The 25,231-nt window shown below is 42.2% G+C and overlaps 1 protein-coding gene across 1 annotated transcript in view; it reads left to right on the top strand.

Annotated features, from left to right (window-relative positions):
• SHISA9 (shisa family member 9) overlaps positions 1–25,231 on the top strand; it is a 180,665-nt gene that overhangs the window by 147,357 nt on the left and 8,077 nt on the right. The window contains exon 3 of the mRNA XM_065645067.1: positions 13,170–13,325. Within this exon, the coding sequence (XP_065501139.1) occupies positions 13,170–13,325 (156 nt within the window). The remainder of the gene's footprint in view (positions 1–13,169; positions 13,326–25,231) is intronic.

The following is a 25,231-nucleotide window of genomic DNA, read 5'->3' as shown; positions in this document are numbered from 1 at the left end:
AAAAAGGGGCACTCTCAAGCCTTAAAAGAGGCGAAAGAACACAATTAAAATAACTTAATTTAATTCATGAATTAAGGGACAGGGAAGGGAATAGAGAAAGGAATAAAAATCGGCAATTCTTGGAGCATCTAGTCAAAACATGATCATGAATAACAACTAATAAAATTTTGTCAAGATCAAATGGAGCTAAACCTAATGTTAGGGAACAGATTGCCTTAGCTCATTGAATTATTTGGCATACAGCTTCTTATAGAACTTGTACAGAAACTGCTTATACAGAATTCCCTTAGCCTAAGTATGTTTGCTCAGTGTAACTTCTGCAAGCTGAGAACTTTTGAACTTTCTGCTTCCTTCAGAAAAAAAGGGCCTCAGAGTGGTTTCTGCTACTAGAGAAGGGGAGCTGCATCCCTGGAGATAAGCAAATGAACAGAACAGCATCTAATAGAAGATGAAACAGAAGAACGTTTTGCTTTGCCATGAACTTATTTTTTTGCAGCTGCAGGTGCAAACCAGCAACTGAAGGTCAGGACTTTGATTGATGGCCAGCCTGATGAAAATCATAGAATCACGGAACGGTTTGTGTTGAGGGGCCCTCCCCAGCTCCCCCAGTGCCCCCCTGCCATGAGCAGGGACATCTGCACCAGCTCAGGTTGCTCAGAGCCCCGTCCAGCCTGGCCTGGGATGTCTCCAGGGATGGTTCAGCCACCACCTCTCTGGCCAACCTGGGCCAGGCTCTCACCACCCTCAGGGCCAACAATTTCCTTTTCTCCGGCCTGAATCTCCCTCCTTTAGTTTAAAACCATCACACCTTGTCCTGCCACAACAGGTCAATGAAGAATGGGGAGACCCCAGACCCTAATTTTGCAGTTGGCCCGGAGTGACGTGGGGCAGGGGTGGATTGTGGGGGTATAACTGTCCCAAGTTTCTGTTTTGCTGAGGGTCCCTCTTCAGGATGCACCCACTTTGAGCTGCACTACACTGTATCTCGCAAATACTTATTTAAGAAGAATATCTGGAATCACTGCCTGAGTCTCTGCCACAGGATACCCAGGGAAAAGAGACTTCCCTATCACTAAGCAATTTCTTTGCGTGACATCCCTTTGGATGGGGGAAAGCTGTAGATATAATAAATCTTGATTTTTAATAGGCTTTCAGAAGCTGTTTCTAGAAGATAGGTGCAAAATGGTCTGAAAACTGCATTCCAAGAATAGTCCCCAATGATTCGAATTTTTTTGAAATGGAAGGATACATCGAAGAGAGTTCTGCAGGGGTTTATTCTGTCTCCAATATTGTGCAATACTTTCATTAATGAGGAGGAGGAGGGGACAGAGCATACAGGCACTTATTAAATTTGCAGACAACACCAAGCTGGAAGGGATTTCAAAGGCCTTGAAGGACAGAATTAGAATTCAAAAGATCCTACGAAGCTGGGAAAACGGTGTGGAAAAAATAAGGTGCATCCCTACTAAATGAGATGCAAGGTTCTATGTATAAGAATAATCACGTAAACAAACACAGGATAGGAATGAGATGGTAAAGAGCAGTCTGACATAAAAGGATGTCTGGGCTTTAGGGGATCGAAGGCAGGAATGGATCAATGCCACCATGCTGATGCCAGAGAAGAAATGGTATGCCGGGGTGCATAAATAAGTAGAGATCCCACAAGAGATGAGAAATATGAAACGACTTGAGATGCCAGACCTCAAGAAAGACGTGTTCAGAAAGGCTGGATTTCTGAGACCTCTAATCGTTCTGTATGAGAAGCCTGAAAGCATTCCTATTCTGTAGCACAGAGACTTCAAAACACAGAAGGTGCTGCAGCCCGAGGGACAGTAATCATCTGTTCCTCCTGTCCTTGGAGAATAAGACAACTAGGGAACTTCACCCGCTTTAAAGGTGATGTAAAACAGGTAATAGGGCAAGTTCTCCAATGGTGAGGACACCACTAGAAGGGCATTAGGACTAGACCGGACTGTGCAGGTAGGCCCTCACTGGAGGCTTTTTAAAAACATGATTAATATCTGCCAAGAGTATAGGTAATCTTTCCTCAGAGGGGTACAGGATAAATGAGGTGATCTTTTGAAAAGCCAGTCATTTGTATTTTCTGTGATTCTATGCAACAAGATAACACGCATCCTACTCCATAATCAGTGAATTCTGTTCTCCACTGTTCTAAAAGATAACGAATTATGGCTCTTTCTCCAAACACATAACTCTAATTCTTCACCAACCTTCTGAGTTCTTTCTCTGAGTTTTTGTTTGCTTAACACAAACTAACAAACCAAAAATGGCACTGACATTAATAAGACTTGCGCATGTGGATCAGGAAAGAAGAGATCCATAACTGGATATTACAGCTTCACTGTAGCACGCTGATATATTTTTATCTCTAGAGAGACTCTAAAGGAATAAACTAAATTATGCCAGAAAGTAAAAAGCACACTGGTTCTCCATTGCTGGGCCAGGTATTTCAGGAAAGAATATGCTCAGGGAGAATACATATTCAAGTAAAATACTTCTCAAAGCCCACATTAGCTGGATGATTAGCTAGTGAAATTGTCCTCTGCCTTTGCTGACTGAAGGGGAACAACTTCCTTCCAATTTTAACTCTACCTCTGCCTGAAATGTTAACTCTTCAGTTACCTTTGCCTGTGAAAAATGCGAGAATCCTCCAGGCAAGTGTTACCCACAGCTGTAGGCAGGGGACCACCAAGTTACGGTTTAGACTTAACGGCAAATAACAAAGACACAAAGTTGGTAACATCTTGTTTTTATAGTTTTTATACTGCCTAGTCTTCTCCTTCTAAATAGTTGGTATATTGGGACAGCTAATACACAAACTAGTAGAATGCTTGAAGTAAGGGAATTTTTAATCCATTCAAGCTGTATAAAAATTTATACTTATTGGTCACCAATAACCATTATGGTAAGAGAAAACAATAAACAAGTAAGGCATACAAACACTTAGAATAAATATTATAATGACAGACACATTCCCATTAGGTAAAAATGTTGGAATACAAGTAATTTGACAGAATGACAAAACGGGCAAAACACATAATCTGAGGTGGCTAGTACATCTTAGCAGACTCTCTTCATCTCTGTGAAAAGGCACAGAAGTATTTGATTTGTAAAACAATACCTTATGGGAAAGAGTAAATTACAATCTTCCGGGCAAAAAAACTTCTGTTGTGTAAGTCAAATTTGCTGGATGCATCTTTTCCTAATTTGCATAGCTAAGGATATTTGCAGTGCTCCAAGTGTGTATAACTGGTGGGTTTAATTAAATTCTCAACTCTGCTACTTGAGGCAAAAGAAGATGAAGAAAACCAGAACCGTGGGTGGGAGCGAGAACACAGCACCGCTCCCTGCCCTCCCACTACTCGCGCGCTGGAAGCTGATAGGGAAGCAAGGTCTTCATATCTCCAGAGTTCATCTGCTTATTGCCTTCTTAAAGGTTATAATCCCCCGTTTGTGAAGCCACAATGGGTTGCTCTCAAGAAGATTACAATGTCACAAATCCTATCAGAGGATTATAAATCTGTCAGGTTGTGAGTAATTATGAAGGAAACGCAAACCTTCAGAGGACACAAAAATAACCTTCATAAAAGGAGATACGGTGTCACGTAATAAAAGTCTACGTGGAAAACCAACCTCAAACTGTAAGACTTCTGCAAAGCGAAAGCCCAGAAAATATTAGAGGTGTGTTGAGCGCGACGATACAGCACTGAGCCCAAGGGAAATGAGAAGCAGAAGCCAGGGGCGCGCAGGCAGTGCAGTCCCACGGCTGCCGATGTCCCACTGCCACCCCCCATGGCAGGGAAACAGTGACCGCACAGAATTCTGCTCCTACACACTTGGACCACAACCAGCAACGTGGAGGCCAAACCTGAAACACGATTTAAGGGCCTATCTCCGAACCCACTGCAACCCCAGAGAACTCAGCCCCTCACAGCACCAGAGACTGGAAACTTCAGTCACCCACTCTTGATTTAACTGATACACAAACACACACTTGTCTCCTTCCCCTTTCGTAACCTGTCCACACAGAGTTCAGAAGAGCTCACAGGCATAAGGTTCTTATATATTTAAATAATGCCCACAGATTTAAACATGAGGCGGCAGCAGCACATTCAGTAAGAAAAAGGCCCTTTTCCAGGAGCAGTGTGTGCACTTCCCTGCCGGGATCAGATGGCCGCGGAGCACCACCCCTCTTTGGTCATACTGCTACTCATTTCCCTTCTTTTGTGTTTCACACCTCCCCCCCTAAATCCTTATTCGAAGAAATATCATCTCTGACTTTCACATAGGTAAGTGCCTGAAGGATGTAGACAGAAAATTAAAGGGGTGGAGGGGGATGATTTATATTGTAAAATTAGTGCTGTCCTCATCTGCACTTCAGACAGAATATTGAGAATGAAGAGTCCATCTGTTTCCAAGGGTGTGTAGATAGCATTGCCTTCATCTGACAGCAGCACGGAATCCCACTGCACTGGGAGAAACTTGGGAATTTTGCCCTTCAAAAAGAGGCCCCGGCGTGTGTTTGAGCAGCACCAGCACCCTGAGCACCCAGCTCTGAGGTCTCTGCCGTTCGCCTCTCCTGCCAGGAGACTCCGCTCCTCCTACGCCGCGCACCAAGGGCAGGGCGCTGTGCGTTTTGTGACCTTCTTTCCCGTGTCCAGATGAGTGACGTTGTCTCTGAACGTCAGCTCCTGAATCTCCCTACCGTAATGCTTTCTCATCAAGACCGCATCCACAGGATGAACTCAATAACCTTGTTCATCAGTGTCTCAAATTAGATCAACGAGGTGCTAAGAGCTGTTATGCCATCCTCTCTCTCGCCAATTTTCAACTTGCACCAGCAGGAATGTCGATGTAGCCAGCACTGTGAGCCCTGCTGGTCCATCAGCACTGCGGCAGGGGGTCGCTTGGCTGACCCTGCTCCCCGCTGCCAGCACAGCCCACGCCACCGCTCAAGAGTTCAATACCTTGTTCAATCTGGCAGTGGAACTGAAGATGCTCCCGTGTCCAGCAGTTTTCTATTTGGGGGAAAAAAGCTTCCCCTCAGAAAGCCGCTGAGGGTATCTGTATGTGAAATGCCACGCAATCTCTACCATGGAAGATAACACCAGACCACGGCGTTAATCACGTAGGCAGCGAACAGAAAACACACAGCACCAGACCTGGGTATGTGAGAAGCCCTCACGTTCAGCGGCAGCACCGAGAATCAAGAGTAGAGCATGTAGCACGGGACTAACTCCTACAACTGCTTGGTAGGACAGAGGAAGGCACAAGACAGTGTGTTTGATGACAGGCATTTACACTGTAGACTGTCACTTCCATTAAACAGAAACATTTTTTTTCTGGTTGCAATGCCATCCCACTCATCTCAGATCCTTTTTGTGACGGTGATTAGACGGGTAGGTTGTCTGTGTTACAAGAACGTTTCTGTGATACGGCGCAGAGACGGAACAGATGACTGGCTAGTGTAAATTGCCATGAAAAAAATACGTATTGTCTCAGAGCTGTCACATTTAGGGAAAGTACAACTACTCACATGACTTGTGCATCACTGATGAAAAAACAAGAAGTCTGCATATCATAAGGGACAGAGACTTATAGGGATGACTTACAATACCATCATATACAGAATAAGATTGCTCCATGTGTTACTGAGGGTAGAATCTCATCTCAAGCTGCATTGCAAGGCTGCAAGTGTAGAGAAATGGAAGCAGTAATGATCAAAGCTTGGAAAGACTGTCAGATGAAGACAGACTGAAAGGAGTGAATTTTTTTACTTCAGAAAAGAGAGAAATATTTGAAAAGTGGGAAAAAAGCATACGAAATAATGAATGGTACAGAAGCTGGATTGCAACCGTCTGTTCTTGCTAAAATACAAAATGAGTTACATCGCAAGATAAGAAATTAAGATTAGATAATAGGAATACTTTTCCATTTAGGGCTTGTACTAGGCTGTGGAAAATGTTGCTGCAGAGCGCTGTTAATTTAACAAGAGCTGAAATACCATTTTACCACTATGTGGAGAACAAGACCATGCAGATTTAGGGCAGTTAATGCAAACCAAAGGGTATAAGAAGATTGCTGTTTTGGGGCATAACCCCTAGTGTAAGGGTAAGCGCACACCTTTCAGAGACAATTTTGCATATAAATACCATTGAGGCCCTTACACCCTCTTGTCAAACATCTAGAACTGGACAGAGAGTGGCCACTAAACTGGAAGGACCACACGTGTTATGTATATGTCTATATGTGCACAAATAGTGCATCACCTAATGGGTGTGTAGCCTGATTTTGACGTACCAGCTGTTGCAGAACATACCTTGTATGCTCCTGCATGCAATGATGCTCTGGATGTAAGAATATCCTTTAAAACAAAACATTCAATGCAAATTCAAAGGAAGGGGCAAAGAATCAAAATAAAAATACAATGACAATGGCAATACAATACCTACAAAGAGAGAAAAAACTCAAGTTATCTAGGCATAGGAAAACGCACACATGCACAAAACCTCAGGGAAGGTCAGTTCAACCACACTGGGACAACCTACAGAGAGGCAAGAGCAAGTGTAGAGGATTTGAGTTTCACCCCAACAGGAGGATCAGTCCCAAGAACGGAGAACAGTCTTATTATCCAGGGAGGAACTGGTCTGAAAGGAATTGCTTTGTTAAAATCTCACAGCTTTCATCATCTCTGGGATTTTTCAGAAATAGCACCTGCGGTTTGTTGGTTAGTCTTGTAGGAATTGTGATTGTATGGATTTGTGATGTTGGATGAGCTAGTCTTATAATTAAGTATAATACACTCAAGAACAAAGAGGCAAATATGCACGTTGGTGGCAGTGCAGTTAGGGATGGGAGGGGAGCAATTTTAGATAGTATTCTCTAATCACTCATATCTATCCTGTTTTCATAGCTGTTATTTTCAATTTTAGTCAGCTCAGGGCATATCTTTTTCTCCTGAGTATCTGAAAATGCTCAGCTATTATTATATTTTGCTCTGATTTTTCCCTTTTTTCTCCCTTGACTTCCCAGTCTTCTTTTGTCTGTCTTGTTCTCATTTCTTTTGTATGTGTGTCTGCAGGTGGCTTTTACAGCAAAATCTCCTCTGCTTTCCTGCCCTTCCCCCATCCTCTCCCGTTTTGTTACTGCATCGCCTGTCTCATTTCTTCTTTTCCTTATGGCTGTAACTGCTCATTTACTAATAGGTCCCACTCTGTGCCTATGGAGTTTTTTCATATTCCCTGTCTTCAAGCACCGAATCATTGAGTTCAGAGCTCCTGAGAGGAACAAATCCCCAGGCCGGGCTGCAGAGCAGGTTCCACTCTCCAGGGCTGAGGAGCAGGAGGACGGTGGCTGAGCTGAAGGGACGTTCCTGGCAGGTTGTTGGCTCTCAAACAGGGCACAAGCTTATTATTGCTACAACCTGCCAGCATCCCTCCTCTAACCCCCAGTATTCCCCATGAGCCTGGCAGCTTCTTGACAAGTGAAAACTAGGTGAACGGCACAATTTATTCTATGAGCGGCGCAGAAAACAAAACAAACAAACCAACAGTTTGGGGGCTTTTGCTTTGTCTTACCACATTCAAACCTGTGACCATGGTGTGTCAGGTGTTTCCACATTGACTTCTTATTTGTATTTAATAACTGCTGCGATGCCCATTCCCTGATTTCTGAATGAAGTGCATATATTAGATGTGACACCATCTTAATTGAATAGAGTGCAGCATAATGGCAGCAACCAATTTACATTATTGTTGTCACCATGATGCACATGAAAGCAACTCCAAAATTCACAATCAGGGAGGGGTGGAAACAGTCTAAAAAAGCCTTTTCACTTGAAAAATGCAGTAAGCTGTTAGCTGTGACATCTGGATACAAGTTTCAACTGCACAGGTTGAGACACAGGTCAAGATAACAAGCAGATAACATAAGAATCAGTCTTCATCAGCTGCTGGGACTGTGAGCAGAAGCGGAGGCTTAGCCATTTCCAAAGGCTCATTGTTGGTGGCTGGGATGTAAAACCCACTTTCTCCAGCTATAAACTGGTTTTGGTGCAGCTTCTTTCCAGTCCTAGTTTTTTGTTCCATTTGCCTCCCACAAGCTTTTCTATACCTAGACCTCGTAAGGGGGTAACAGTGAAAAGCACTCTTCAGCAGCTTGAAGAACTTTTTCTGGTTTTCTTTTTTCCTGTATGTCTCATTTTCTGCCCAGCAGACATCTAGCCTTTGTGTGATGAGCTTCAGCACGCTATTTCAAACTCTTCCTTTTGGGCTACAGCAGCAAGACAAAGAGTAAACCATTAACACTACATCCAGAATGACTCCTCAGAGTCTTGGGAGGTTGCAGAGCAGCCTGGCATCGTATTTCCTCGCTTCAGCAGAAAATAAGATAGGTTGGGAATATTGCAGAGTTTTTACAATATCACCATTGCTAATCAGGTCTGACTATTCATGCTAGAAGCTGTGGCACAAACAGTTTTTTGACTCTTTGTGATGTCCATATTCTCTGTCTTTTACAAATAAGTCCCTAAATTGGCAGTGGCACAGTGCAGCTGGTTCCATGGAACACCGTGCTGGACAAGGTACCCGTGTCGGGTTGCCAACAGTAACGTATCAGCACAGCCACAGCTCTCAGGTTCAAGTTCTCCCCATTCAGTGAAGCCAGGTATCTGCAAATGCCAATCACAGATATCTGGTTTATAAGTATGAAGGATTTAACTTGGCACTAGAGGTCAGTGCTAAATCTGGTAGAGTTTTTTTTCTGGTTAAACTTTCTTCCAACCGAAACCAAGCCCTTGCATCCCAAAATACTTTGAATAATGCAAAAGATTATGGTTTACTCCCCCAAATCTAACGCTTACTATTTTTTTCCAATGTCAGGAAAAAAAGTCAAAATCTCAAATTGAAAAATCTCAAATTTCACGTTGTGATCTTGTGAAGTAGTTGTAGACAAATTTGTTTATTTCCTGAGGGAATCCTTATTCCGTATGGCTGAAACTGAAGCAGTATTTACAAGAATAAGACAACACTGCTGAGGCCAATACCTTTTTTAGTTATAAATGTGGCTTTCCCAGAGCAGGCGAGGTCAGTCCAGTTTAACACCTCCTGGTTGCTCATGGCTAAGCCTGCTCTCCCCCAGTGGTTAGACTTATGCTCCTCATCACTGTGCCTGCTGCAGAATTTGCATTACACCATTGTTAGCTTTAATCACGAACATTTCCCAAATAGCATCCAAATATAGGTGAATTTCTCCATCATCATTACATTAACTACGTGTGGAGAAAACAATGCAAGCGTCCCATTTGCTGGTGTATTTCTAGAAACCCAAAGATAAAGAATCAGATCACACACAGTTTAGTGGGCTTGCAAACAAATGCAACATTCACCGGCTACAGCCAGTTAGACTAAATTGAGTATGATTCAGATTGAGACAGATATATGTATATCAAGCTGAGATTTTCCTTTTAGGCCCTAGGAGGCCATTCCAATGGGAGTCTCTTTATAAATAAGAATCTTTCTTCAATATAGTTCAATGCACTTTGCCAGAGTTTGGCCTTTTGTTTAATTTACTTTGTGCAAATGGCCAACTGAATGAGTAATTTGAACTGTGTCTTCCATGTGATGACTTAGTCTTGTGTAAGTACCTGCGTATGAGTGAGGGGCACTGTGCAGTCAGGGCAGCACTGAAAGAATGACTCATTAATTTGCTTGAAGTTCATAATTCAGGAGAGTTCTGGGCTTTTAACAAGACAAAAGAGAATTGAAAGGTGATCTGGAAATGGAAAACGTATTTCTTTACATCTTCATAAACACTCAAAGAACCAAACCCCAGCAACATTAGTAGCCCTGCAACCCGGTAACAACAGAGTTTGCCACTGAACACCTGGAACTGATTAATTTTCCCCTGTTCCTTTCTGGGGGAACTTTCTTTACTATGCTTAAAGAGATGACTGAATAAAAATGATAGGTCTAAGTAAGAAACACAGCTAGAAAAACATCCTGGTTAACCACACCTTGTTTACATTGGTTTTGCAAGTCTTCACAGCTGCAAGTCACTTTGGCAGTGAGCATAGAAATACCGGTGCTCCAAATACTCCCATCCCAGTGAAATCATGATGTTTGACAGACTGAATAATAAGAATTGCCACAAGGGAACTTCTTGTAGTAGCATCTAGGAAGCGCTGATTTAGCTCTACTCAGAAAAAAATTAGTGAATGTGGTCATAAAAGGTTGACACCGTCCTTATATTAAAGGTCCCATCCATATCTTTAGAGCTGCCCTGTTACCAAAATAGAGCTGTGCTGGCATTGCTCCTCAAAAGTGTACTGGTAGGTGCAACCGTCAGAGAGACATTGGATGTCCATACGGATGGTTTGGAAAGTGTGGCCAGCTATTTTATGGTTTAAGTTAGTGTAAGAGGCTTTCCTGAGCTTTACTCTAGAGATAGAATGGGAACGGAATAGGATTTCTTGCTCTCGCTCTAAGAGAAGAGTCACTCTGCTTAGTTACACCAGACCCACTAGTGCTGGAGCTGAACGGAAACTTACTGAGCTTTTATTTATTAGAAAACAGCAATTCATTAAAATAACAGCTGTTTCTGTGAAAGGGTTGACTTACCTTTCAAGGTAAACCTATCAAAAAGGATTCAAAAAGTGTTCCAACACTTTTTTTGGGAATTCTAGCATAGAAAAGTTTCTGGCTTTCAATCCAAAATAATGCTTTTCCTTTTAAAAGTGAGCCAACTTATTTATATATATATATGATTTTGAAATTCTAACAAAATGTTTCTTCCAATCTGGCACAATATTTGCCAAAAAAAAGTCCAAGTTCAGATTTCATTTGTTTCGTAAAAGAAAACCACTTACTGCAAAACTCTTTTTGTTATGAGAAAATCATTTCTCATTCAGCTCTACCTACTACCCACAACCGGTAACAGCAAGAAGAATCATCCTGTTATTAGATGGTAGCACTTCTAGAATTTTTCCTGCGTTGCCTCAAGGTGCCCTCAGAAGCTGTTTCCATGTGTGTGGGAGGAGGATGTGATTGCTCTGCTCTGCAGAGACCGCACCAGGCAGCGGCCATAGACAAGAAGAAAGTGAAACCCACCTTCGCTCTCCTTTGCTCTCCCAGCAGTAAATCTGTTACCTGGCTTCAGAGCTCCTGCCCATGTGCTCAGCTTCATTAATGAGCTGTGGAAAACCACGTGGCTCAATTCGCTTAGAATCTTGGCAAACTGCAGGGAGATTTGGCTCCTGCCAGATCCCTTGGGCGCTTGAGGCTGGTCCGCTCCCTCCGTCACAATAAGGCTGCTTCCCCGTAACTGCCTCACTTGTTTTCTCCACGGTCATAAGCCTGTGCTCAATGCTGGGGGGGGTTACTGTGTTGTCACTAATTCAGCACCATGGTTTCATTGCAGGAGAAAAATGCACTTGTCTGTGATTTCGGAAGCCATGACAAGGTCCTAGGGTTGACAATCAGCTCCAAATATCTCAAAATAAACAGCCTGGAGAAAGACTCTGCAGAAAAGATATGCTGACCATGTTGAAATCTGTTGAAACTCAGGTCTGAAAATTGAGCGCAGTATACAATTCTGATCAAACTTTTTAGAGGCTGGAATTAAACATCAAAAATAACTAATAAATTACAGTATATCTGTGCTGGTTTAATTGAAATTGGGTTAATTTTCTTCATGCAGTTAGAACCTTTTCTTCTTGGTAGCTAGCAAGGTCTTTTGTTTTGGATTTAGTGTGAGAATAATGTGATAACATTGTTTTTCCCTGAGATAGAGTTAATGCTTTATTCTGAGTAGCTAGACTGTATTTTGGAGGAGGTACATAATGTAAGAACTCACTGATATTTTGGCTGTTGCCAGGGAGACCAAGGATTTTTTCAACTGTCCAGCTGCAGGTACAAAATAGCAGCTGGGAGGGAGAATAATGGGACAGCACCTGGACTGACATCCAGGCTGGTCACCAAACTATGCCCCACCATTAGGGTCATGCTCAGTATACAGCTGGAGCTATATACATATCCGCCTAGTTATTTCAGTAGTTCCGTTTGGGAGCTCTGTTTGGAGCTGGGTGCTGGTTCAGCCTTTTGCCATTCTGCCTTTTGCCTGGTCGCTCTCTCTGGGATGGGCTGTTCGGGACCGGGGTGCTCTCCCTTCTGGGACTGGCTGTTCAGCATGGACAGAGTTTGTGAGAAACTGCACTGTCACTCATTTTACATCGATATTTATTATTATTTTGTTATCTTATCAAACTGTTCTTATCTCAACCCGCAAGTTTCTCCCTTCCCCCTTGATTGTCTCCCCTATTCTACTTGCGGGGTGGGGGAAGTGAGCGTGCAGCTGTCATGGGCTTAGTTGACAGCTGGGATCAAACCATGACAATATCTCAGAAAGGAAAGTATCCACGCTGTATTCTCTACTGCAAAGGAACAAATCAACTATAGAACAGACATGGGGTGAGTGCTGGTATAAAATAGTACATAAACACTAATTAGCTCCTGCTTTAAGGTTTGTCTGCTACAGAAAACATTATCTTGGTATGACATTGGGAAACCCACTGTCAGGGAATAGGAGAAAACATAAGGACAAAGTGTGAGCTTTGAAGAAATTACCTAATGATAGTCATGAGTCAAAATTGCACATTCTGCACTGTGGGGCATGTCTACAGAACACAACATAATGCTGTGCAAATAACCAAGCTGGTGCTGATATTAAAAGCAGTGTAACTGCATTTATGCAGCAGCCTGCCTGAGCCAATTTAAATTAGCCTGGCTATTTAACTGCACAAGCTACCTTGGAATAAACTTCAAGTTTTGCTTTGTATCCTAATGCTGCAGTAATTCAGTCTTTTTGTTGGTGTTCAATTGTTTTGAAAACCTATTTCTTAGTTCAAAGATCTTTTTAATACAAAAGTTAGCATCTATTGCTACAATCACTCGTCAGCCTTTAATCATGCCATTAACTGTTTGAAGTACAGGTTTGCTGTTCTCAGACTCCCACTTTGCAGTAAATAATGTTTTGTTGCATTAGATCTCATGACATATCCTGTCCAAGGTGTACTGGATAATGATGTTAAAATCTTAAGACTGATTTTTTTTTTTTTTTTTTTTCTTAATGCTTGTCGATTTTCTTTAATACAGATCCACCACAGATGAATAATGTCATGCCAACCTCTCCCCTCCTTCCTCAGATGGCACATCAACATTCATATCCCAGCCTGGGACAGATCACAAACCCATATGAGCAACAGCCCCCAGGCAAAGAGCTTAACAAGTACGCCTCTCTAAAGGCAGTCGGTAAGTAAGCAGCACGACGCATGACTTCTCCTTCAGATCAGTCTGCTGCATTTGCTGTTGGCAGCTGACATTCTGCTTCAAAGTTAAAACCAGTGTCTTGCTCATCTGGATACTTCACGATAGAATTTCATATAGAATATCACGTTAGTTGGAAATGTATTATAAATTCACAGGAGGACAATAATTAGCGATAAGAAAAGTACACGTAAGAATTGGTGATCATATGCATGTGTGTTTATATATGCACACAAAACCACACCATACCTATTGTACATCATTTTTCAGCACATCTCGCCTATCTGTGTGCACAGTGTTCAGCCCTACTTCTTTATGCCCTGAATATGCCTATCTATGCATTTTGGTATGTATTTTCCATACCTTTCTGCACAAACAAGAGAGAAAAACATCAGATATGTTGTAAATTTAAAGCATATAATTTAGACAACTACTAAGTACTTCCAAAAGGAGAACGTACTTGTACGCTTCCAAAGTAAGAGCTTTCACATTTTCTGCAGAATGTGCATTAGTAGGTCACTAGAGGAATATTCTGAGGCCTTATGATTTCGAACAATTAGTGCATCATAAAGCTCCTAATGAAGATCCCAGTGGTGGCTGTTTTCTGTGACTGATTAATATTATTTTAAGCAAAAGGGGGAACATCCTCAACGAAACAGTTCTGCGGAGGGAAAAGGACAATAGTGGGTAAAGACTTCAACATCATTTTCAAATTGGAACCATAAGCGTATAATACTTTTCGGCAGCCATAAATACCTGCTGCACACCATGTGAAGACAGAAAGCCTTTACCACCTTACATTTTGGGCCCCTTCTAGACAATGATACATTAAGAACTGGGGGGTCTATTCACAAACAGCTTCTCACTAACCCTGGCTCAGCTCACGCATGTGGATGCAAACATGATCTCCCCAGGAATGCAGAGCAGCATCACACTGCCCATTTCCAGACAGAGCTATTTAGCTCAGAAAAACAGCAGAACAGCTGAGAACATTCTGACTTAAGAATCTAGTAGTAATCGCGGCAGAAAATTCTTGTATCACAAACTGACATTCCTTTATCTGACCTCCAGGATAGCAGACCTCTAACAAAGTGTACATCAAAGTCCCATCTCAAATAGTTCAGCTTTGCTTTAGCTTGCCATTTTTGTCTCTTACAAGTGGCATTTTTAGTCTGTTTATAAAAGACAAGGGTTAAGAGCTTTCTGCTGAATGTTGAATACAGACAGTAGCTTTACGATTCCTTCTTCAAAAGCTGATACTGTGTAATGATGTGGTGATTATCACCGATTTATGCACTGATATCAGGCTTCTTTTTCAGATGTCAATTTAGGCCAAGCCAATCATCAAAGCTAAAAGGTACTTAAGCATAATAAAATGAGAGATGAAACACTCAAAAGAAACTACTCTCATCTGCTCAAGAGCCACTGAATGTACTTGTTTCTTCGAATTATTAAATTAGAACTTAGATATTTCTTGGGTGTCTGAGTACAAGTTTTTAAAGCAGCTCGATTATAACCATACAGTTAAATCAACCTTGAAAGATTGTGCACTTCAGCTCCAGAAGCTGTATAATGCCTCTCAGAATCTTAAACTAAATTAAACATAACTCTCAGGGACATTTTCTTCCAGGATTGCACCATTTTCCCATGCTTTTCCCTTATCCTTCCTAAGCCCTCTCTCTTTTTTCCCCATAGAACTACCGGTCTCAGACCACATTAGCCCTGTTTGATATTCAGCTGAATTTTCACAGGAAAAGTACAAAAGTGCTGCATTGCTATCCAAACTTTTCAGCAGGAAAAACAATAGAGATTTTGAAACTGTTATACATCCACACTTTTTGTCTGGACATATGGCACGAGACTTAAAAACACTCCGTTTTTAAGCACTTTCGGACTCTCAAGGGCACGGTTCCTCTCCGGAGGGACCTCTTGAGTACATCCCACGATCACAGAGTTTTTCCACAACGCCAGCCGGGCCTGGGACGACGCTGACACCAAGGCAGCCAGCCCGCACACTGCAGAGCTCAGATCGGCTTTAGGAGAGCTCTGAGAGGAAACTGCAACACGCCTACATCAGGCTCATCGCCATAAATTTAACCTGACAACATCTTTGGAGCAAACGGACACAGACTGAGTTCCCCCTGACCTGGTGATCATGTCAGAGGGCAATGGCATTTTCATGTGCCAACATTCAGAGTTGCGCTTGCGGACCCCCACAGCAGGTCAATGAGCACGTGCAGCCTGTTTCGCTTTGCGTTCATTGAGAGTGGCTTGAGGGTAGATTCAGAAATTTAGTAAGGGATCTGTTCTATATTTCCCCCTGTGTTTAAGGCAAACCATATTCATTTCAGTGCCTCTTACTCTGCATGATCCCATTGTAGTCCACTGTGCTTAATTATCTTCTTTCATGGGGGTGACGGTGGAGGAAGAAGCATTCTTAGTGCTTTGTAGCAACTGTAGCTATAATATATTAATATCACTCATCATAAAGTGGCCATAAGCGCTAAGAAGTTTAGATAACTGAAAAAGTGATGCTTTACCAGAGGCGGTATTAAATTAATTTCCACACAGCTGCTTTCTTCTGAACTACAGATGTCCTAAAAATTTGGCTGTCTAATTTTAGAAGTGAGCTACTCATCCCTCAGTGACTGGCTGCTGTGAAAATTCAGTTCATGGAAAAGTAGCGAGTCATAGTAATCTCTGTTCTGGATCGTGTCCAGGATCTGCACTAAATTCAGTACCTAAGACTCAAATGCTGGTGAAAACAAGAGACAACAGTGCCATTGCTATTAATTTGCATTGTGCCGCTGAAGGAGAATGACCAATACCTTGGTAGTGAGGCCAAGCTAATCCCTAGGAAGCGATTTTAAAGCTAGACCCTGGACTCCAAACCACATGGCTTGGCAGAGTGCAACGTGGAGCTGGACTGTTGGTGCATGTGTGCAATCCAGCGTGTGCATTGCAGAGTGTGGTTCAGCACAACTGGGGAGGAGAGAGTTGAAAAGGCCAATGTGGGTGTATTTTATTTAAAAAGAAAAATGTTTTTATGTGAACCAGTTCAAAGTGCACAGCCAAACCCTTACACACTCAATGGAAGAGGATATTTTCCTCATTTCTTGTTAGGAATTTCTTTATGTGTTGCAGCCTCCAGAATTCCTTAAGTTCTGACCAAATTCACCTTTTCCTCTTACTGTCCGCTGGCATTTACATCTCTGAATAATGCGAGGACGTTCTGTGCCTATTTTATACTCTCAGATGAGTGCCTGGAGTACAACAAGGTAACAGTGAGTCGAGATTTACTTGCTGTTTTCCTCGCTGCATCAGAATTTTACTCTCCTTCTACTTTAACACATACACGACCAGGGAATCATCAGCAGAAGGCAGAGGAGCCCTTGGAAATGAGACAGAGCAACACGCACTTCCCGACAGCAGGGAGCAGCAATCCATCCCCTGGCATCGCTGCCCTGTCTGACCGATGGCTGCACTCTGTTCGGCCAGTATTTGTCTGGTTTTGAGCCAGAGACTCTTTTTTCAACAGCGGCATATTTGTCCCACCAAAGGAGTGTCAGAGATTGTATCTGAGGGAAAAGGGTTCACAAGCTCTAAGACCGGTCCCACCAAAAGTGGCCACAAAGTGTTGTGTGGCAAACACCCAGTGTTTAGACATTTCAGGTTTTTGGTCACCTGAGACGATGTGATCCTGGTTTCCTTCAGTGCGTTTGCAGTATTTGATTATTTATGTGAAAAGTGCAGAAAGAGGTTTTTATGCATAAATTATTCTTATTTCCAGTTCATCAACCATGGTTTTGCTCCATGCTTAAATGGTTATTGCTCACTTAAGCAATCTGGACATGCCTAAAGCTACAAGCGGATGGAGATCTTGTATCTGAACACCTTCATGAAATTCAAGTCCCAGGACACACAAAGGTAGCTCATCACAAAGTTTTATACACATCATTTGAGCACTCATTCAGAAAGCATGAACAATCCAACTTCAAATTCCACTCTGCTAAGCTGTAAGAGTTGGAGTTGGTCTTGTTGCTTAATAAGAGTTTGCTAGAGCTCAAACTGGCCTCACTATCCTGAGGTATTAGATTTCTTCAGTCACATTGTTCTGCGGGCCTGGCTCAGTAGCAGGTAATTTTCTTTCCTGAGTTTCAAGGAGTGCAAAGTGACTTTCTTTAGAGTTTCTTGGTGGAAAAATTTTAAAATACCCAAACTTTCTAAAGCCCTGCATGACTGGGAGAGAGATCAAGCAGCGGCTGGAGAGGTGCCCAGACACACACGTAAAAACTGAGAATACGAGTATTTCTACAGTTCAACATGATTTTTTGTTTCTTTCATAAACGTTCTTCTTCCCCTCTCTCACTGTCTCACACGCACATATGCACACAAACCTCTGAGGAAGTGACTGGGCATGACTAAAGAAGAGATAACTCAGCCAACTTACATTTTTGAAAAACAAACAAACACGAACCGAAGGACAGAATTCCTCCCTGAAACTCAGACCCAGAATGCCTTCAGTGATGCTGGGAGTTGTACTCTCCTGTGGGATGAAATCAGATCTAATTGATTGGATATAGTGAAGCTAGAAGGAGGACATAACTGGCAGCATCATCACATCTCTGAGCCTCCAGCTCCCAGCATTTCTTGAAGCTTCACAGTTCTATCCCAAAGGAAACGTTAGACAGGGCTCCAGCTCTGCCTGCAGCTGCAAAACTCCAAAGTGAGGTTCTGCAAATACAACACTCAAAGAACAAATATCTCCTGTTCGGGTCACTGTTACGTAGAAAATACTGTGGCTGCATGTGTGCCAGTGCACAAGGCAACATCTCCCTCAGAAAGGTGCAACACGTGAGAAAACCGTCTGGTTTGTCCTTCACATCTGCACACACAGAAGGATCCAAAGAGGAAGATCACCAGAAGGTTAATTCAAAGGTGCTATCTTTGAACCATCCTTCTGTCCTATATGAAATTTGGTGGTGCCTTCTCTTAAGCTTCAGGTCTTCAATTTCCATAGAAATTACTGTGACTATGCTGATACAAGTCTTAGGAGAACAGAAGTGACTTCACAACTGCCCTCTAAGAATCTGAGACCTGTCTCACCAGAACATGAGGTTCTGTACTGTCTCCTATAGTTCATTTGGCTCTGGGCTGGAAAGAAATACTGTAATTGGAAACACGGAAACAGACCACAGGGGAAAAGGCTGTTGATACAGTCAACTTTTAGAAAAAGTAGAAGAACAGAATTACTGGACACAATATATTTGTGTTACTTTACTTCCTTATACCCGCCACAGTGTTACAACACTGACAGGTAAATATTCATATTTCTTCATGCTTTCATTTCAAAGAGTAAAGAAATTTTCAGCTACTACTTCCATGACCTGTTGCACAAAAATGGATTAAAGCAATCTGGGACATGGAAGTAGCTCCCTGGATTTAACACTGTGAAAACAGAGAGAAAAGTACAGACTAATGCACCATTTGTCATATCCAGAGGGTGACTCAGTTAAAGATTTCATCTGTCTGTGGAGGTATGTTCAGTGTCATGGACAATGCCAGACTAGGCAGTCTGCCCGACTCAACTCTGAACTACAGGTCTGTCTCAAGGAAGTATGAGAGAAAAGCTCGGTATCTTTTTCTTACTGCCGTTTACTTAGCCCGGTGTGGCTGGAGAACTGGAAGCTTTTGGGAGTTCATTTGTTAAGGAAGCCTTTCACACTTTAAGCCTTGCATCTCCTTCAGGCCCAGGAGCAAACGCCAGCAGCACCAGCCCCCAGGCTCCCGTTACCCCCCAGCTGCTCCCTCAGCCGCCCCTTCCCCGCGGGACCAAGTGCCAGTGTCCCCTGTGCCACCCCCGTCTCCTGCTGAGACCCCCAGGCTTCACATCCTGCCCAGACTGCAGACTTGCAAGATGTTTGCTTGCTTCCACTAAATCATTTAATTGTTTTCTCTGTTATTTACCAAATTGGCTTCTAATAACTCGCAGGCACTCTGTCATAGGTAAATAAAACATGCTTGGGGAGCCTCGATCAAAATATTTTCCTATTATCATCCAGCACACTCATTTCTTACAGTGAGGTACCCGTATTTTAATTATAAATACGCTGTTTGTGCAAAGCCTCAGTATCTTGAGCGAGATCAGCTGCATCGCTGACATTCTTTTACAGCCTTTAAAAAACCCCAGCATTTTACTGCAAAATCTACAGGGCAGTATTCTTTGTGAGGCTGGGGAATTCTGCTGTGGGTACCCAGACATCCAGGCAGCCACTGCCCATTCCATCCTCCAGCAAATAACCCGAGCTGTGAAAGGGAACTCCTCAGGGATCCATCCGTCTCAGCCGAAGCAACATCCAGCCTGCTGGCAGGAAACTGCAAGCAGTCCTGGTTTTACAAGGAGCAGTTTTAACACCAAAATAAGATGCTCTTCAACATTCCCATCTATGTCAGGGGTGTCAAACTCATTTTCACCGGGGCCCACATCAGCCTCGCGGTTGCCTTCAAAGGGCCGAGTGTAATTTTAGGACTGTATAAACGTAGGAGTAGTTACATTTTTATCGTCGTAAAATTTCATTCGGCCCTTTGAAGGCAAGTGCGAGGCTGACGTGGCCCTCGGTGAAAATGAGTTTGACATCTGTGATCTATGTTGTCACATTTTTAAGACTTTAGCAACACACTGAACTTGTGAAAGAAAGGAAATCTGACCTTCAGGTCCGTTTAGTTTAGGTTGATCTCAGGATTTTTAGTTTTCTGGGTTGGATTCACACCCAGTGCATTTGTTTTGTCTGAATACAGTCCACTGCCTGGTTTTATGGTGGAAGAAGAAAATTTATAGGGATCTATTACATTCTTAACCTATTTTTCATGCCAAAATAGCAAATTTAAATCTGTGCATCCTTAATTCTTATTCTCAAAATTTATATTCTTTCCACGCATGTTCCCTACAGTGGAGAAACAGCCTTTTTTTTCTTGTTACCAGCATGTATTTTGAAACAGCGAAAATGAGACTGTCACCAATGAAGTAACGGAAGTTCAGATTAGAAACACCACAATTCATCAGTTATACCTCACAGTGAACTCGAATCCTTCCGCTAAATCTTAGGTTGGTTCTCTGGAAACTAGTTGATTTGTACAATCCTTATTATGTGATAACGAATCAAAACGAACCAAAAAGTGATTTTCTCATTTTTATAACAGACAGTGGGCAGATCTAAAATAACAGTAATGTGAGTCCAGTTGACCGCTAGACAATGCCAGTCTTTGCATTTGATTTACTGTCCTTTGCTTGTCTTTTGTCTTTGAAGACTGCAGCCTTCTGGGGTAACGACCTATAGTAACCAGCTTTCCTTCCATCTCTTGAGACCAGTGATGGCCACAGGAAGGAAACCAGTCAATCTAAATCAAGCATGGGTTATTCAAACCTATTTCTATGAAACATGAATGAATTATGCACAAGATTTTTTCACACATTAAGTGATGTGAAGACATGAGTGAGTGAAACTTTATGCTTAGGCAATACCACTAAATAAAAGTGAATTGATGAAAACCATAGCTCAGCTCACGCAGAGACAAAGTCTAACAACGTTAAGCATTTTCACTTGCAACCCTTCTTAAATGTCCTTCTCCATAACTGCTTTATTTTGCGCTATAAACATACATCTACATATAAACATGCTTCTCATTCTGCAATGCAATTTTTAAAATTCATTATTTAACAGTAGAGGTCGATCATGAAGATAAGAGAACGACTGTGAATATTTGCAGATAAATAGCAACACTGTGGGATCCAGCTAAAGTCTAGATTTAATTTAAAGTGTGACTTCCGCAGTTCCAGCCACAGAGCCTGCACATCCATTGCACTGGTTGTTCTGAATGTACTCCACACATTTTTTTTTGTCCTGGACTATTAGATGTGCAGGTCATTTACAGCAATATTTTTGCAATAAGAGTTTCATACTGGTGGGATGTCTTGCAAGTGGCTCTCAGAACTGCCAGACAATCAAAACTGACGACCCAAATCCCCCCAGAGACGTTTTTCAAAAAAATAACAGAAATTTTGAGAATCTGTCTTGAGTTCGTCTCAATCTTTAAATACCTGCAGTGCTTAGAAAGTGTTATAAACTCAGCATATGGAAAAAAAGTTCTAAACTATTTCAAAGTACCAACTTCTAATGAATTCTGGGGAAAAAGTCTTGAAGAGGATTTTCTTAAATTAAACGTTTCTCTAACTTAAGGCTTCAGGGAAATACTTTTATTTATTGAGTAGTCTTTCATGCTGACAATATTCAAAATAAATCAGGTTATAATAATTGATCCAGGATTTTTTATTTTTAAAACTCAGAAGGTGAAAATGAAAAGTAGCTTTCCAATAAAGGGCTTTGTTTTAAATTTTCTCAAGAACTGAGCAAAGAATAATGGAAGGAAGCCATTCTGAAATCCTACTACAATCAATACGCTTAATTTAGGAATAAATTTAGGAATGTTAGGCTTGGGACGCAAACTCGGTGAGAAACAGGCTTCAATTCCTATACTCAAACTTTATTTCCCAGAGTTCCACTGATTCACACTGGGGTTATTTTTGTATGAGGTGTCGTGGTTTAACCCCAGTCAGCAACTGAGCCCCACGCAGCCGCTCACTCACCACCACCACCACCACCACCCCCGCCCCGGTGGGATGGGGGGCAGAATCAGAAGAGTAAACATGACAAAACTCATGGGCTGAGATAAAGGCAGTTCAATAGGTAAAGCAAAAGCTGTGCACGCAAGCAAAGAAAAACAAGGAATTCATTCCCTGCGTCCTATCGCAGGCAAGTGCTCAGCCAGGACAGCCAGGCTCCATCACGGGTCATGGTGACTTGGGAAGACAAATGCCGTTGTTCCCGAACATCCCCCCTTCCTCCTTCTTCCCCCAGCTTCCTATGCTGAGGATGACGCCATATGGTGTGTGATGTCCCCGGGGTCAGTCGGGGTCACCTGTCCCGGCCGTGGCCCCTCTCTGTGCCCCCCCAGCCCACTCAGTGTGAGGAGCTGAAAAGCCCCTGACTGCTCAGCAACAACTAAAACATCCCTGTGTTATCAACATCGTTCTCACACCAAATCCAAACCACAGCAGTAGCCCAGTCGCTAGGAAGAAAATTAACTGGCTCTACACTGGCCAAAAGCAGGACAGAAAGTGTTATTTCTTCAAGCGTGTCAGAATCTGCCTCCACGTGGATGAGAGAGCTTTAAGCTATCTCATTCAAGTCTGTTTGAGATGGGAACATTGAGGTTTGGCTTGGCAGTTTTAAGCAATCAGGAGGATTACTTTGTTGCAAGTCAAGTTTACTTAAGTAAACAAATAATACTTTTTTTTGTTTTAGCCAAATTTAAAAACTCAGAAGCTTTAATACTCTTCAGCTTTGTACACGGATCTATGTGAACGGCAGTGTGAAGTTCAGCAGAATTACCCATGAATACCAATGAAGACCAGTAAGACAACTGATAGGAATGAATCCCTTATTAACAATACAATATAAGTAGCAGCAGTTATCTGTCTGCTATTTTGGTTCTGCAAAGGATGTTCTAAAGACAGTAAATGTGGTTAAGAGAGAAATTACACTGATAAAAGCCACAGAGATCATTGCATTACTCCTACACATTCATACTATAATAACAAAGGGCTCGAGGCATGGGGGGAGGAAGAGCAATAATATGATTTCTAATGCACACGGTTAATTTTTCCAGAAGTCCTTCCCCTCACAGCTTATTTGAAGAAGGATAAGAGGAAAAGAAAAACCTGATATACAGTAGTTATGATACTACAGCATAAAAAAAAAAAAAAAAAATCACGAAAATACCAGTCTGCCCCATCCTAATGACGATATTAAGTACAACGGGCAAGTTTTCTAGCAGCAAAGTTCTAGGCTGTGGGAGGGGCTCCTGCAGAACGTTCCCCGTCCCTGCAAGGGACGTGCCACGGCGGGGCAGGAACATCCGCAGCTCGGTGCTGCTGGGGCTCATCTCCACCGGCGATGGTTGTGATCACAGTTCCTGGGGAAAACGTGGAGCTGGGAGCCGAGCACCGCGGTACGGCTGAAGCCTTGCGTGTGTGCGCGCTATTAAATATTCATTGATGTGAGCTTCGTTACTGATTCCTCCGTGCCTGCCTGTCAGTCACCAACGCTTCTGCTGTGTGCGAAGGCTACTCGGTTCTGCTCAGTCCTGCTTTGCTGTTGGGTCGGCCCCATCTGCGTGAAAACCTTAGACGCTGATTTTCTTCTGACAGCGCAAGTTTGGCAATTGCCAGGGAACACTATTTCTTTTCAGTTTGACACACATTTCTGGTTTGGAAACCTCTGACAATTACGCACAAAACTTAAGTAATACAAATGCCGCACAGTCTAATAGGAGAGAGAGAGAGGAGGAGAAAGAAAGGAGAATCAAAAACCAGGACCCGAATGCGTGCAAGTACAGCTATGGAATTACTTCTTATTTTTTTATTTTGCTTAATAACTGTCTCTTTAAAAGGATTCCTTCTGGCAAAAAGAATAGAAAAAGATAACTTTCTAATAGAAACAACTTATGCCACAGCTAACTTTGGAAAAAGAAATCAACTTCAATCCGGAATGATTGCTAAAAATTCTTTAAAATTGTAGCAGTTAAGAAACAGATCAAATAAAAATAACTCCTGCAAAAAATAGTTATTACATCACTGGGACGTTTTTCATTTAACCAGTACAATTCAAAAAGCATTTAGGCCTCACTCCGTATTCAGAAATAATAGTGTAAATCTAGCATGACGCCAGTTGAAAGACAGAAAAATGCAGGTTTATTTCAGTACTAAAAAGTCTTAATTTTATATTCAGAGACTCGAACTGCATCTTCTGTGCTCTCATGCAGCTTTCTACATCACCGCAACTACTATTTGTAGCTGATTTGTAGCTGGTTCAGACATATGTTTAAGAGTTATAACCAGCAGTATACTAAAAGAAACAAAAACATCTAATAAAAAGTATTAAAACTGAAAATGAAATTCAGCACATAGAAGAATGCCAACAGCGATGTGTGAAAAAAATGAAATTAGGTTCATGCTAAGAACAGTTATTACAAATAAATGTGGTCAGGAATATAACAGCTTTTCCAGCCAACGTTAAATAAGATAAATCGACACCTTAAGGAAAACCAAACACACATTTTTAGATGCCGAATCCCATTGCAGAACACGGTGCCACTTTTCCCGAGGTGACCCCTCCCGTGCCGGCGGCTGGGCCAGCCCTGGCCTCAACCAAACCCAAGGTCCTCACTGACCGACAAGGTTACAGACAATTTCCTATTGTTGTTGATGCACGAAAGCATTGCCGCAAACCTTTGTCACAATCAGATTTGTCCTCACTGATTTGCTTGAGAAGCATTAAGAACTCCCCAGTGAAAGAGCAAGCAAGATTCCCCAAGGAAGAAGTGGAAGAAGCCGTTTAAGCAAATCTCCGAAGTGTTAACCTCTTTGGCTTCGGACGGCGTTTGCAGAAAGCAAGCTAAACCCTCATTTCCTATAATCAGTTTATGCTGCAGTCATGCTTTATTCAGAAGTTAAGCATGACAGCACGACACCTTAGAGAGTTTCTATTTCAAAAGGCAAGTTTTTACCATATATATAGGGTTTCCAGTAAAACTCAAACTGACAAATATGCCTAAATGAGATAAAATGAAATAAATATTTCACAGTATAACTTTTCATATTTATCTGCCATTGTAGATGCCATGAAAGAACATGAGCTTGGAGGCCTCTAGGAAAAAAAAATAATGAGAAAACAGATTTACAGTTACAGGACAGCCACTGGCTGCATTTTCAAAGAAAAGGCAGAGATTTGAATACATAATTCTCTCAGACTTCTTTTACAGTTTTATCCACT

The sequence above is a fragment of the Caloenas nicobarica genome, chromosome 14 (assembly GCF_036013445.1).
Source record: "Caloenas nicobarica isolate bCalNic1 chromosome 14, bCalNic1.hap1, whole genome shotgun sequence".
Lineage (NCBI taxonomy): Eukaryota > Metazoa > Chordata > Aves > Columbiformes > Columbidae > Caloenas > Caloenas nicobarica.
The sequence above is the reverse complement of the archived record's forward strand: the minus strand, read 5'-3'. Positions and strand labels throughout refer to the sequence as shown.